The sequence below is a fragment of the Mesocricetus auratus genome, unplaced genomic scaffold, assembly GCF_017639785.1.
Source record: "Mesocricetus auratus isolate SY011 unplaced genomic scaffold, BCM_Maur_2.0 Super-Scaffold_15014, whole genome shotgun sequence".
In the NCBI taxonomy this organism is placed as follows: domain Eukaryota; kingdom Metazoa; phylum Chordata; class Mammalia; order Rodentia; family Cricetidae; genus Mesocricetus; species Mesocricetus auratus.
Genome location: NW_024429186.1, coordinates 33,930,141 through 33,944,656, shown reverse-complemented (window position 1 = coordinate 33,944,656; position 14,516 = coordinate 33,930,141). Strand labels below are relative to the sequence as shown.

The following is a 14,516-nucleotide window of genomic DNA, read 5'->3' as shown; positions in this document are numbered from 1 at the left end:
ACACCCTGTGCTTGTTTGCAGTCCCCACGGAACTCATATGTGGCAGCAAGGCAGGCATGGGGATGCAGTCCACTCTGGGACCATCTCCAGCAGGGTCCAGCTAGAACCCACCGTGTTTCTGCTTTCACTCCAGGTTCTGGTTGGCTGTCCAAGATCTCAAGAAGCAGCCTCTGCAGGACGTGGCCAAGAGGGTGGAGGAAATCTGGCAAGAGTTTCTAGCTCCAGGAGCCCCGAGCGCAATCAACCTGGATTCTCACAGTTATGAGATAACCAGTCAGAATGTCAAAGATGGAGGGAGATACACATTCGAAGATGCCCAGGTTTGCTCAGTGACCCAAATCATCGTGTCATAATGTGGTCTTTAACCACCTCACAACTGATCCTTTGACACACACATATCAGAGGTTTTATGAGTAGTTAGAATATCAGCTTTTGCGGGACGTAGGTCGAGCTCGCCTTTAATCCCAGCACTCGGGAATCTCTGTGAGTTCAAGGCCAGCAGGGTCTATAGAGCGAGTTCCAAAACAGCCTCCAAAACAATACAGAGAAATCCTGTCTCGAAAAACCAAAAAATATATATCAGCTCTTACTCTTTGTCAGTCAAGGCTATTCCAGCTATTCCAGATAAGTACAAAGTAGTGAAATTCTGAGATCTTTCTCTCTCCTAGGTTGAATAACTACACAGAAAGTTGCCGTTCTCTAACTTAGAATGCTAGATGGGATTGCACCCTGGTAAACCTGTCATAAGTTGAAACGCTCTATTAAAATGCACTCAATACACATCAGAGTTTACCATTCTCACAATGCTGTGAGGGACTGGTCCTTTGCCTCGGGAACACAGGCTGACTGGGAGCTTCAGCTCACTCACTTCCCAGCATCTAGAAAGAGGATCACACCAAACAACACTAATCAGAGAAAGATCCAGATCTTCAATAGAGCTTCTATTGAGGGTTCGCTGCTTATGCACCATTGTAAAGTCATGAATTGTAAGTCAAACCACTATGTGTTGTGGAGCCGTTTTTATTTGCCTTATCTTTTCCAGGAAAAAATATTGTACAAAATTCAAACTCTTATACAAGGTCAACCATAGATTCAGGAAAACAATGCAACTTCACTAAAGTAGGAATTGTGAGCTGGCTGGGTCAAGAGTCAAGCCCACCCTGGTTCAACTGTGATGTCCACACTCTGCATTGCTTCCATGGTGACTACCCCCATGCAGTTAGTATTTGCTGAGCAGCTCCGTATTCCAGGCCCCGGATAATGATGAGACACCACAAAGAACAGATGAAAGCCCCGTGTCCTCAGCCAGGCCGGGGCCAGGTGAGAGACAGACAAATAAGTAGGCCATTTTAGCAGTGTGAGAAGACCCCAAAGGAGTAGGTTCTAGGGTTTAATGAAGACCACAGGAAGGTCTCAGCCCCGCAGAGAACCGCTGGGATGCTCATCAATGCTATAGGCAGAGGGATGAGAGAAGCTTGCCCTGCCATGGGTATCCTAACTCATTTATAGTCTATGCAGTTACATCACTGCAATCAATGACATGAGGCTATTGCCCAGTGTCCCTTGTCATTTGCTCAAGATTTCAGACTAAAAGTTACTATCTTGTGCATCTTCTCTCCCCATCATAGACTCTACTGAATGAATGCCGGTGCTGGGCAGATTTGGTTCCAAAGCACTCAGTCACCTCCCTGGGACAACATGAAGTCCTTGTGCTCTTTGTAGTTTTGGAGGAAAACCCCTAAATCATGAGGACTCTTTTTTCCCCCTGGCATAGTTTTGGATATGTATATCCCCCCAAGGACAATATTGGTGTGACTCAGTAAGGAGGGGTGGAGATGTTCTCTGGGGACCCCTGTGCAGATGGCCTGAAACACAGAAGCCATCATGAGACACTGATGTCGAGGCATGATGCTCCCAGTCTGCGTTGCTCCAAGCACAGCACAGGGAGGATTTGCCTTAGCATTTTCTCATGGGAACTCTTGAAAACAATCCAGGGAAAGAGCAGAAACACAAACCTTCAGGAGCCTTCATCCAAGCTCTACCGTCATTGGTACATGACTCCTTTGAGCTGTATCCCCTACTCCATCTTTTTAACATTGCCACAAGACCATTATCACAATTTAGTAAGATGTCAATAACTCCTTAATGCCATCAGGCAAGTGTATGTGCTTTTAATAGTCCCGTAAATGATTTTTGAAACACCATTTTAAATCAGATTCCAAATAAGCGCTGCACAGTGCTGGAGACCAACATGGGTGTTCGTTAATTATACTTTATCTTTCTCTCTCCCCTCCCCCACACCTGTGCATATTGAATGAAGTTAGATGTTTCATCCTATGAAAGTTCCCCTGGGGATCTTTCCAGTGATAGTCCTGTGGTGCTACAACAACATGCTCTCCTGTCACCCATATTTCCCATCAATCAAAGTGTTTGACTTTGATATTTAGCCAAATTTAGCTTTGACTTTTGTGGACTTCATTTGCTATACTGTCAGGAAGCATAAATCTCCCTGTCTCGTGTGTGTGTGTGTGTGTGTGTGTGTGTGTGTGTGTGTGTGTGTGTGTGTGATTTTAATCACATTCGGTGTTTGTTGCTGAAGTCCACTCATTAATTAGGGTTATGAAATAGTGATGTTCTCATTTTCTCTCTTGTTGAGAGATGTCATTCTGTAAATATGTGTCTGCTTGGTTTGAATAAAGCACTGTTGGCCAATAGAGAAGCAAGATAGGTGGGACTAGGAGTCGAGGAGGATTCTGGGAAAGAGTGGCACAGTCAATCACAATGTAGGCTGCCAGAGGAGTAAGAGGTCTGGACCCTTTTCTCCGGTAAGAGAAATACTTAGATTATCAATTACAGGTTAACAATTAAGTCAGAACTAGCTGATAAGAAATCATAGCAAATGACCAACAGCTTTTATAATTAATATAGTGTCTTGTGTGTTATTTGGGGGCTGAAAGTGGCAATAGGACCCAGGCAGGGATCCCACAACAATATGGCGCCCAACATGGAGAATGACATCTCTCAACACTTTCTCTACTTGTTGATGGTCTGCAAGGCTTCCGAAAGCAGGGATGCCTCTTAACTCCTAGTTAATTAACTAGTTAGTATTGCCGTTCGTGTAGGAAGAGTAGAAGAATATTTGACTCTTCCTCTTTGTTGCTAGTTTCCAACATAGTGAGTGGTTTGGCATCATCTTCATTTGGTGGCTGACTGGAATTTTTGTTTTGTTTTCAGTGTCTTTTAAATTCATGAATTGAAACACATTTGATATGTTTTATGATCTATTTCCGTGATTATTTTTATTGATGCATGGCTTTTACCATGTCTAGTCAGTTGATTCCTTCTGATGTGACCCCATTAATCTTTAAAGTCATTCAAATAGCACTGAGCTTCCATGGTTCTGGGCACTGTCCTTGACCTAGAAAAAGCTTTGTCTCTAAGGACCCCCAGTTCTTCTTGGTAGCAAATGGTTCCTAGGGGCCACATTGTGGGTACTCAGTGCTCATGGTTACCAAGTTGTTAGTCTTTCCTCAATATTTTTGGTGGAAAGAGCTAGGAAATATATTGTAATTTGTAATAAGGACACATTTGTCTGGGCACACCTGTATTTCCAACAATTGGGAGGCTGAAGCAGGGAGATAACTAATAGTTTGAGGCCAGCCCACACACCACCACCTCGTGTGTGTGTGTGTGTGTGTGTGTGTGTGTGTGTGTGTGTGTGTGTAGAAAGAGAGATCACAAGTTCATGTTAACACTTTCAGAGATTAGAATTTTAGAATTACAGGGGCTTCTCCTCAATCTCTTCTTGCTTCCCTCCTTCCTCAGTGCTCAGAGTCTGGTCCTCAAGAACTCACAGATGAAGTGTGATTACTCATCTGCTTCATGCTACATTTCTGCAGAGCATCTGAGGTCCAGACAATGCGATCACTGCCTGTTTCTTTAACCGTTGCATAGTTTTCCGTGGTATGGAGGCACCATAGTTTGCTCAACCACTCTTCTCCTCCTAGATGCTTGTGTTCTTCTTTATTCAAAGAGGATTTGATGAGAGAACCTGAAAAATAAATATATTATGCCTTGGTAAGATATTGAATACCCAGCCTTCATTAGTACAGTTCTATGTGATTTTTCAGGTACTTCAGAACATGTTATGTCCCAGGCAAGCCTGTGAGGAAGACATATCTAAACCTAACTTCTATAAGTTTAAATAAAGCTCTCTTCCTACACCAGTTCCCCTCCCTAGCCTCTTCCCTGTTGCTCTGCAAGTATGTTTCTACATACATACAGTCTCCCTAACAGCCTGACATTGGGAATGTCACCTAATGCCCTAGAGAGCTTTATGTCAACTTGACACAAGCTAGAACCGTTGGGAAGAGGGAACCTCAATTGAGAAAATGCCCTACCAGGTAGACCTGTGGGAACATTTTTTTTGATTGATGATTGATGTGGGAGGACCTAGCCCATTGTGGGTGGGGTCACCTGAGGCAGATGAATCTGGGGTGTATGAGGAAGCAGGCCAGTAAGCCACACAGCTCCATTGGTTTCCCACCTCCAGGTTCCTGTCCTGGCTTCCTTCAGGGCAACCTGAGAGTTGTGAGCTGAAATAAACCCTTTCCTCCCCCAAGTTATTTCAGTCACAGTGTTTTATCACAACAATAGAAATAGTAACTGAGACACCTAAATCCCCTAAGTCTTCCTTCCCTCTTCTGCAGAGCAGAGATATAGCAGAACTTCAACCTCAGGTGAGAGGTGACAAAATGAAAAAGGCAGGGGACCATAGTGACTGGCCCACAGAAATAAGGAAAGAAAGCATTTACTATGTTGTTTTCCTAATGGCATTAATGTGTTTTAGCCTTTTAGGCTGAGCACATCTGACAAACATTTCAGGTATTTTCATATGTTAGCACACAGAGATAGATAGCCCCTATTTCAGTATACAGATGTTTCTTAACTTATTATGGGTTATGCTCCCTCTCAGTTATGGTAGGTTAAACATATCATTAAGTCAAAGGATTCCTTTAGTACACTTGACGGACCCAGTGTTCGGCTGAGCACCATGGAGGCATGGAGAGCCCTGGTGAGCATTCGGTTTTTCCCTCTTGGGCTCCTGTAGCTGCACTCTAGCTATAGTTTATGCCACTGCTACCCAGCATTGGGAAAGGGAACTTGCCATGTAGCCAGCCTGGGAGAAGATCAAAGCTCAGCATATAGTTTGTATGAGATTCATGTAGCTTTCACACAACTTTGAAGTGGAAAAACTGTAAGTCAAATTATCCCTTATAGCCACCTGCTATCATGTAGGAGATACCTGCCCTTCCTTTCTCAATGTGTTAGGTCTTGTGACACAGTATCAGACTGGGGACTTACAGGAGTATTTGCCATTCTCTGTCCTGTGCTGGGAACTCTGGGATTAAAGTGCTTATGTGGTTCTCGGTGCTGACCCTGTCCTGGCTCCTGGACAGCTGCCCTTTTGCTGTCATCACATGCAAGGAGCTCTTTTGGTCTCTTGGTTTCATAAGAATCCCAACCCCATCATGGGGCTCCACCCCATGACCTCATCTAAATATCATTGTATCCCAAAGATCTCACCTCCATCCAGCACCATCGTGTGGGAGACTCATGCCTTCAGGGGCATGAGTTTTGGAGGGACATAAGCTTAGTCCATAACAGGGTGATTATGAAAATAAGGTAACTCTGTCTTTTACATTAAATGAGAGAGCAGTTAAAAAAACAAACTAAGCTTTTCCTGTAAGGGTTAGATGATATAAACTTTAGATTTGTGGGACACATGGTCTACGCCACAACTGTTCAGTCTTGCCAATCAAAAATAGCTATGATGTCACAATGGAAAACACAACAGAAAAAGGAAAAGACAGACGGGGGGGGGGGGGGGAAGAGAGGGGGAGAGGCTGTGTCCCCAAAAGGTGTATTTGTTGACAATGAAATTCAACTCATAATTTTTGTACACACACAAAATCATAATTGTTCTATTAAAAAATCCCTGAAGCAAGAGCTAGATTGGAGTCACAGGCTCTGTTAGTTTGAAGCAAGCAGCATAGCATGAAAGTCATCAAACAACTTCAATGAAGCAGAAAGACAAAGGGTGACAGTGACTCTGCAGCTTCTGTGGTAAGTTAGAGAGATGCCATCTTGGCTTGATCACAGCAGCCCTGTGATTAATCTCTGAGGACATTTTTGTGTCAGTACGGGTGCTCCATAGCAGGGGCCAAGCGTGCACTGTGACTGCCACACCTTTACCTTCCTAGTCAGCCCAGTCACCTGCACCAAGCAGAGTGTTACAGCTTCGAAGTTTCCAGAGATGGAAGGCATGTAAAAACCCGCAACAACTCATGACCCACAAAGACAGTAAGTGAGCTCTCCCAGTCTGCTGGCCAGGAGTCTGCAGCACAGCTCTTCTTGGCCTGGCATTTTAGTCCTGAAGCTTTCTTTGTCTGGCTCCCTAAGACCTGGAGAAACTCGAGTCTCCAGAGGCCACTGGGACACAGGCCTGATCCTGTCTACCGTATACTTTTTCTAGACTTATGTATTTAAGGCCATTATACTTCTGTCCTCACTCAGTTTACCCATCTGCTAAGTGTGGATAATGACCCCTGCACCCTTAGAAACACCCTGCTTTGAGACAGAAACTCCATCAGACTACCATTGTTAGTCCTAAGTTAGTGACCCATGAAAATGAAAGCACGTGCCTAATGCTGATGACCAGTAAGCCAGAAGAGTGAAGAGAGATGGGGTGTGGATATAGAATTTCTGCTTTTCATCTGACAGCATTCTGTAGAATAGGGTTAGCTTGTTTGTGAAGCCTGAGAGAAGCCAAGGGTGGTCCAAGGACTGTGTCTCTAGGTCATTTGATCATTTGTCTATTCACCATCTATTGATTTTGTGACCATCCATCCTCCACTTGAGTTGAAAATCCTTGACCTGTGTGGGGTGACCTCTGTGATAAAATTACACAGGAAACAGGAGGTCTGAGTGGCTCCGAAGCCATAGACAGAGCTTGCCTCACCGAGCATCATTCTTTACAAACAGAACAAACAGGTCACTGAGATCGGGTTGGATTGGAAACCTGTCCTTCAAATGGACTGACAGCTGAATCGAGTGGAGTAACCTCCCTCATTGGCTTTATGGCGAGTACATTCCCTCCTTGCCTTCTTAACTGTCCAGGCTCCACTGTCTCCCTGACCTATGTTAATGCTGAGACCCCCACCCCTACTCGGCACCTGGAGTGTCTGGACCTTTGATGGAAGCAGCAATCAGTTTCCTTAGCCTTTTGTAAGTGCCTAACCACACCAGGGTACCACTCTGTGTGTGGGTTCAAGTATTTCAAAAGCAGATGTCTTGCTGGTCACAGTGGCTCCTGCCTGTCATCAGAGGCAAGAAGACTGCTTCAAGTCTGACTCTAGCATACATAGCAAGTTGCAAGCCAGCCAGGGATCCTTAGCAAGACCCTGTCCCCACAAACAAGCAGACAAAGCAACCAATGTCCTTGAATCATAATACTCTTAGCTGTGTCTATCATAGTAAAAGGGAGGGTGCAGTCTGTCCCTTAGCTTTCAACTTCAAAGAGCCTTGAGGAGCAACCATAGTAATCAATAAGGACCAGCTAAATTATGTTTCTAATTTTACGTTAGCAAAACTTGGAATATTCACTATGTGCCAGATGTTTGAGGCACTGAAAATCTGCAGCTGTATAGGCAGGTCGCTTCCTGGAAACAGTCCTCAGTCTACGTGACCAGAGCTCTCTGCAGTCCACATCCATTCATGCACTGGTCAAAGACTTCAAGGCTAGAATGAGGTCTGGGTGATAAAAAGATACCATCAAATCTACCCCCATCATGAGCAGACGGGAAGCCTCTTGCCAAAAGTGTCCATGACTATTTAAACTCAGATGTTTAAAATCAGTTTGATGGAGGAATGCAAGGTGCTTTGTTTGAAAGCCAAAGTATAAGGCGATAAGGTCTCTGTTTGCCCTTTGAGCCTGGGGAAAGCTGCCCATCCTTGTTTTGGGGATGTGCAAGGGGCGCTGTGGGCCTGCTTCCTGGTACAAATCCTCCATCAGAGAACATTTCCTGCCCCACTGTGTCCCACACTGTTGCTGTCTTCACTAAGGAATCCCAACACAGCTTGCCTCGGAGGTTACTCACTGCATTCTGTGGGCGGTGTTATTTTAGGGGGCCAAACAGCAGAGGGAGGGAGGGATGGGTCTGCACAGAGCAAGTCAGCCATTTGTAAGCCCGTTCTGTTTGTCACCAGGCACCCGCGGAGAGAAGGGAGCAGAGAATTAAACGCTAGAGTTTCTATGTTGCTAATTCTGAGCATAGATTTCTAGTATCAAACCCTTGTAGAGGGAAGGAAAAGACGGTTTTCTGTGTTAACACGTGGGAGGTGGAAGGGAATATTCGGAGCTGTCTTTGTTGTCCTTATCTCAGAGAGAAGAGAATTAAAATCCTGTGCCGTGGACCGGTTAAGTTGTATCTGTCAGATACCATGCAGGGTGGATGGAAGGTATCCCTTTCTCTCACGTTCATATATGACTTTTGAATGATCCCCTACACCCCTAGACCCTCCCTCCTTCTCAGAAGGCCCAAGAAATCCAAATGGAGGCTTCTCATGTAAGTGTTCTAAAACAGTCATTCGAAGAGGCTATGGATGTAGTTTACTGATAGAGAATTTACATAGAAAGTATTTGGGAGGGCCAGGGTTCAGTCCCCAGTACTGCAAGAAGCCAAGCAACCACCAAGCTGGCCTGATCAGGCTTTGCTGGTTGCTACCCGTGTCACCACGGCTCCTCTTCTCTTGAGTACACACTGAGCTGGGCTGAGCGTCCACCACCATATGCTCTGTCCTGTGAGACCAGTCTTGAAACAGTTTAACTTCCCTTAGGATGCAGCTGACCATGCCCAAGGCTTAAAGATCTTTGGCTAAAGACAGTTAAGAGATGAGGCTCAAAGATCTGGATTTGTTAGTCCAAGGCGAGGTGCTTGTGATCTGCTCTTCAGTGAGATCCCAGAGCCTGGGTCTCTGCCATTTGCATCACTAACAGTGGTGATGGGGGGAGGGGGATGGTGAGAAGTGGTAACCCTAGCTTAGGCTGACCCAGACTTAACACTTGAGGAGGAAGCCCCCACACCCCTGCACCTACCCACAGAAGGGCATACTGTATCTCAGCCAAGAGACACTGGCTCCCTTGGAGCTATGGCCAACGAGAAGACAAAAGCCTTGAAAACTAGCCCATCAAGGTGGGTGGAGTGTAGCCTCAAATGCTGGCTCTCTGCTAACACTGAGCAAGACACCCTTCCTGGTATAGTTCCAGTAGCCTTGATATTTAAACTACTACTCAGTGATCAGCATCACAAGGTGCAGAACTCTGTTCCCCTGGTCCTCTTTGCTCCAAACAGTTTCAGTCCTCTGGAATCTTCCCCCTTCTGTCTCATCTGCATCGCCTCTCACACGCCCAATCATAACGCAAGGTTATCATTATTACCTGACACGTACAATCATTTGTAGTGCTTCTACTTCTATTTCTGCACTGAAAGTATGATTGACAGGACTAGGAACAGGCCAAGTGGGGACTTGAATCCAAGCCTTTGGCTCTGGTCCCAGTTCCTTCTCCTTCGGCCCCTTCTGCACATCACGTTCTGCCCCTCGTTTTCCTTCAAGGGACCTGACAGCTCCCCAAGCGTGGTTATTACACCAGGAAACTTAGGGATGGAGGGCCACAATGAGGCACACCCACCTGCAGAAAGAAAAATAGGACACTTGAAAAATCACAAGGAGGGCTCTTGGCCGCCGTGCGCATTCCAGCTGAGTGGTTTCCACTCCAGGAAGGAGTTCTAAAGCGGGAAGATGAGCTCTGTGCTGTTTTAGGAGCCCACAGCCCAGGAAGAGACATAATGATACTCTTAAGAGGTTCAGCTGCTCCGGCATGTGTGCTGCCCAAGGCCTTGGACATTCATGTGAATACACACCCCCTCCCCCCCCCACCAGAGCCCCAGTGTTTTCCTCTCACCAGAGGCCTGGTGTTTTGTCTAAAAAGAAAGGACGTTTCTGAATGAGGGCTCTCACAGCAAAATATTGATTTGAAGCAGGTGCGTTCTGGAGACGTGCGTTTGCTTGCTTACCCCAGCTCCCACGTGTTTCCTAGACGCTTACCGACCTCAGCCATCTTGCTTCTGTCTCAGTATCCCGGGCAAGCAGAGGACCCGTCTACATACAGATCAGCCAGGCCTGGGAAGGGAAGATGAAGGAGCCGTGTTTCACCAGGGGGCGTGCGTCCTTCCCACCACAGGAAAGTGTATAGCTAAGACACCCGTGTGGTTTAGGTCCTCAAGTACTGGTTTCTTAACACAGACAGAGGCATTTTTGTCCTCCCTTCAGGAGGTATCCCAGGGGCAGGTGTGGCCATATATGGTTCTGCCTTTTGGAAGCCAGCCCTCATCTCCCTAATATACAGAGGGAGTCGGAGGGAGGGGGCAGAGAGCTGGTAAGCAGCAGCTAAGAAGGGGGGGGTGAGGGGAAGACAAGAAGACACAGACAGGCAAAAGAAGAAAAGAGCAGACTGTCTTTCCCCAGCCCATGGCCTCGCCCAGGGCTTGGCTGAGTTTACCAGCGGCTCCCTCGCACTCTGCGGATGTAGATATACATTTCCCTTAGGACCAGTTGTCGGCAGAACGGTGAAAACACACCAGAACCCCTCATAAATCAGCAGAGGTCACTGCCAAGAGCTTTGTACACTTGCTGTCCCTGGCAGTGATAAACTCATTGCATTTGGGAAACGGCCAGAGACCCTGAGTCTGATCTTAATTCACATTCCCAGAAAAGTCTCAGCTCTGAGTTCACCCACCCCCTGTTTACTGTCTTTGTGTTTCCTAGACAAAGCTGGAAGGAACACATTTTCCTGACATCAAAGGCAACATTTCTTTGTTTGGAGGAGGAGGAGCAGGACAAGGGAGTCACCGAAACTCTAGGCTGTGGGAAAGCCAGGCTCAGGCCAGAGGGAAGCTGGCTCTATGGCCCCCATAGGGGGCCTAGGAGAGCTGCAGAATGTCAAAGCCTGCCTGTTCTTGTCGGACCTGAAGGCTAGGGATACTCCTCTCTCTCTCTCTCTCTCTCTCTCTCTCTCTCTCTCTCTCTCTCTCTCTCTCTCTCTCTCTCTCTATGTATGTGTGTGTGTTCACGTGCATGTGTGCACGTGTGTGTGCATGCGCATGTGCATGCGTGCCTGTGTGTATGTACCCATGTAAGGTGATTTGAAGCTTTATAATGCTAGTAAACAGTTATAAGGGGTAGTGGGGGCAAGACCACGGTACTCACCCTCCAGCAGTCTGTGCCCACTTGCCAACTTTCTCTCATACTATCCTTGCCTGGGTGTGTGACTTTGGAGTTGGCCGCTTAGGGATGGTAACAGCAGTGTCTACACTTTCCCCTGGGCCCACGCTGACACATGCCTTTGGAGAGTGAGACATTGCCTGCTGTTTGCCCTAGGTTATCCTGCCCTTTCTGTGGGAACATTCTGTGCCAGCCCCTTTCCCTCAGCTCCTATAGAGCTGAGACTCACTCTTGTCAGTGTCTGCTCAGACCTTCCTGCCTTGAAGAGGCATTTTCCAGTCACTGGACAACCTTTCCCCACCCAGGAAGGTTCACTCAGCCCCAGCTATACCTGAACTCCTTTGCACCCCTTAGCTCAAATGACTAAATGCATCCCGGGGGAAAGCCTTCTTGTCTAGAGATGCTAAGCTCTGTGACAACAAAATTCTCTTCGTCTTCTTCAGATTATAACCTCATGGCCAGACTTTGTCCCTGGCACCTACTAGATGCTCAATAAATATCTGGTGAATAAAGCTATGATTAAATGTTTAAACATGTCTTTTCCCGCCCTATTTCAGGTGACAAGGTCTATTTTGTTACCAATGAACCAATGTTTTTCCTAAGTGCACTGAGGTAAAAGGAATTAAGCAGATCTGAGTTGAAGTTTGTTGCTGAGGCCAGAAGGATCAGGCTAAGAAAGGCCTCTTTCTACCTTGCAGGGAAGCAGAGGACTGTGAAGCATATACTAGGCATTTAGATCCTGGGAGAAGCCAAAAGAAGCTGCAGAGAGGTGCTGTTTTAAAGAGAGATTTGGAGAGGGTCCAACTATTGGGACAGGCCTTTACAGATGACTCAGGAGCCACCTGTCTCTGTTGGCCACAGATGATGCCTGATAAAATAAATAATAAAAAGACAGTAAGTCATCTTTACTCAGAGTTAATGTTTGTACCTACGATATTAATGGTAGAGCAATTTAGAGACAGCAAATGAAAGCAAAGGCCAATGGCACCCCTGGGTCTAGGCTCTGGGGCTGAGAAGGAGGTTCGCGCTAAGCGGTTCACAGCCCTTTGTGGGGGATATGATCCTTACTCATACAGAGCAAGTGAGCAGATGCTTAGGCCAGGCATGAACTACGGCATGAACTATGGCAAGCACGCAGCCCGCGAATTTGAACATTAAACTCAAGCAAGCATTTTAGTGAACAAAGAGATCGTGCATCAGTGTGTTTTCTGTTTGTGTAACAAACTACTTGGGGGTGGGCATCTGGCAGAGTAGAGAACTGTATTTGGTTCAGTTTTGGAGTCTGAAATTCTAAGATGAGGCAACTGTATCTGTTGGGGCTCTGGTGAGGGCTTTCCAGCTGTCTCAACATGGCGGGGAGTGTGTGTAAGGAGAGAGCGCGTGATGAGAGAGGGAGTGAGAGGGAAACAGAAGCCAGCCTTCTTGCAGGCACCAGCTGGGTTCTGAGCCCTTGAGGGACATGTCTAAACTGTAGCCAAACCACCCACAGCACAGTGTAAATCCAACTAAACATTTGACCCTCTGACAGGCAGGACGCACCTCTAAAAGATGAAGACCATTCAGGGACTTAAACCGGGGAGGGAGGAGTTCTGGATATTTCTTCGAGTTTTTCAGAAAAACATTTCACAGTAAGGTTGTTAAATGAGAACACAGTCTCCAAAGCAGCCACTCTTTAATTCCCCTGCATCCCCTGCCCTTCCATTTCCATTGGTGAGGATGCCAGCCAACTTTTGTAAACATGGGGCATCATAGGAAGAGTGAAGCCAATCTTTGGGGTTCAACTGGGGACGGGCCACAGAGGTTCCTGGCGTAACCAACACATTTCGTGTGTCCCGTTTTCATTTTTGCTTGTTTTTCACTATTTCCAACTGACAAAGAGTCATCTGTTTTCATGACATAAACATCACGTTTTGACACATGTATACACTGAAAAATGCCTGAATCAAGTACTCCAACATGCACATGATTCCACATGCTTAGTTTATTATGACATTTTTAAATCAAAATTTCAAAACTGTCAGATGCTGTGATGAACTGTAGTCAACCAGGATGAACTATAGACACCCTGAGCTTTTCCCTCCTGTCTAAATGAAGTGTTTCCCCTGTGGCCCAGCATCCCCAGCCTCCCTTCCCTGTACCTGCCAGTCCCCAGGAGCCATCACTCCCTCTGCTTTGGTGAGTCTGCTGCCTTAGCTCCCACATGAAAGCAAAGTCAGGAAACATTTATTATTCTGTGCCCGGTTTATTTCGGTTCATTTCACCTAGGTTCATCTACATCGTGGTAGATGACAGCTTTCCTTCTCAAGGCCGGAGACTATCTGTGTCTCTGTGTATGTGTGTGTGTGTGTATGTGTGTGTGTGTGTGTGTCCTCGCGTGTGCATTTAAAATAAGTATCTTACATTTCCTTTATCTGTACATAAACTGATAGGTACCTCCATTAATGCTGTGTCTTGGCTATGTGCCTTTTGTGCTGGGTAGGAAGGAACCTCTTGGCACAGCCTGACCATTGTTCCAGGATTCTCTAACCAGGCTACAAAAAAAAAATAAAAGGCAATTCCCCACCCTACCCAGGGCTGAAGAGGGCTCAGCAGTTGAGAGGACTGGATGCTTTTCTAGAGAACCCAGGTTTGACTCCCAATACCCATAAGGCTGCTCAACTGTCGGTTCTTGAGAATCTGACGCCCTCTTCTGACCTCTGCAGGCACTGCATACCCATGGAACACAGACACACATGCAGGCAACACACCAATACATATAAAAATTAAATTAAACTGAAGAAAAAATGTGTCCCCCTCGAGCTCTTATCCACTGGGCCATCTCCTCAGACTCTCTCGGTTGCTTTTTGAAGCTGTACTTCTTATTTAGAGACACTTGTAGACTACCAGAAGGTTGTTAAAGAATACAGAGATGGGCTGTTTATTCAACTCTGCAATGGCAGCATCTTGCAAAACTATAGTAGAGTATTGCACTTACTGTAATGGTGGCGCAGCCATCCACTGATTTTATTCAGGCTTACCAATTGCATGTGTGCTCGTGTGTGTGTGTGTGTGTGTGTGTGTGTGTGTGTGTGTGTGTGTGTCACTCTTCACAGCTACATCACCTGTGTCAAGATACAGAACCACCCACCACCACAAAGATCCTTCCTGTTGCCGTGTACAAACACCTACTTCCC

General features: G+C 46.3%; 1 protein-coding gene across 9 annotated transcripts in view; it reads left to right on the top strand.

Annotated features, from left to right (window-relative positions):
- The window catches only part of Rgs6 (regulator of G protein signaling 6), a 515,997-nt gene that overhangs the window by 473,070 nt on the left and 28,411 nt on the right, over window positions 1-14,516 (top strand). For all 9 annotated transcript variants that reach the window (XR_005876224.1, XM_040742794.1, XM_040742791.1 and 6 more), the window contains exon 15: window positions 134-320. Coding sequence is in view for 8 of the 9 variants with exons in the window: in XM_040742794.1 (XP_040598728.1) it covers window positions 134-320 (187 nt within the window). In the remaining variant the exon portion in view is untranslated. The remainder of the gene's footprint in view (window positions 1-133; window positions 321-14,516) is intronic.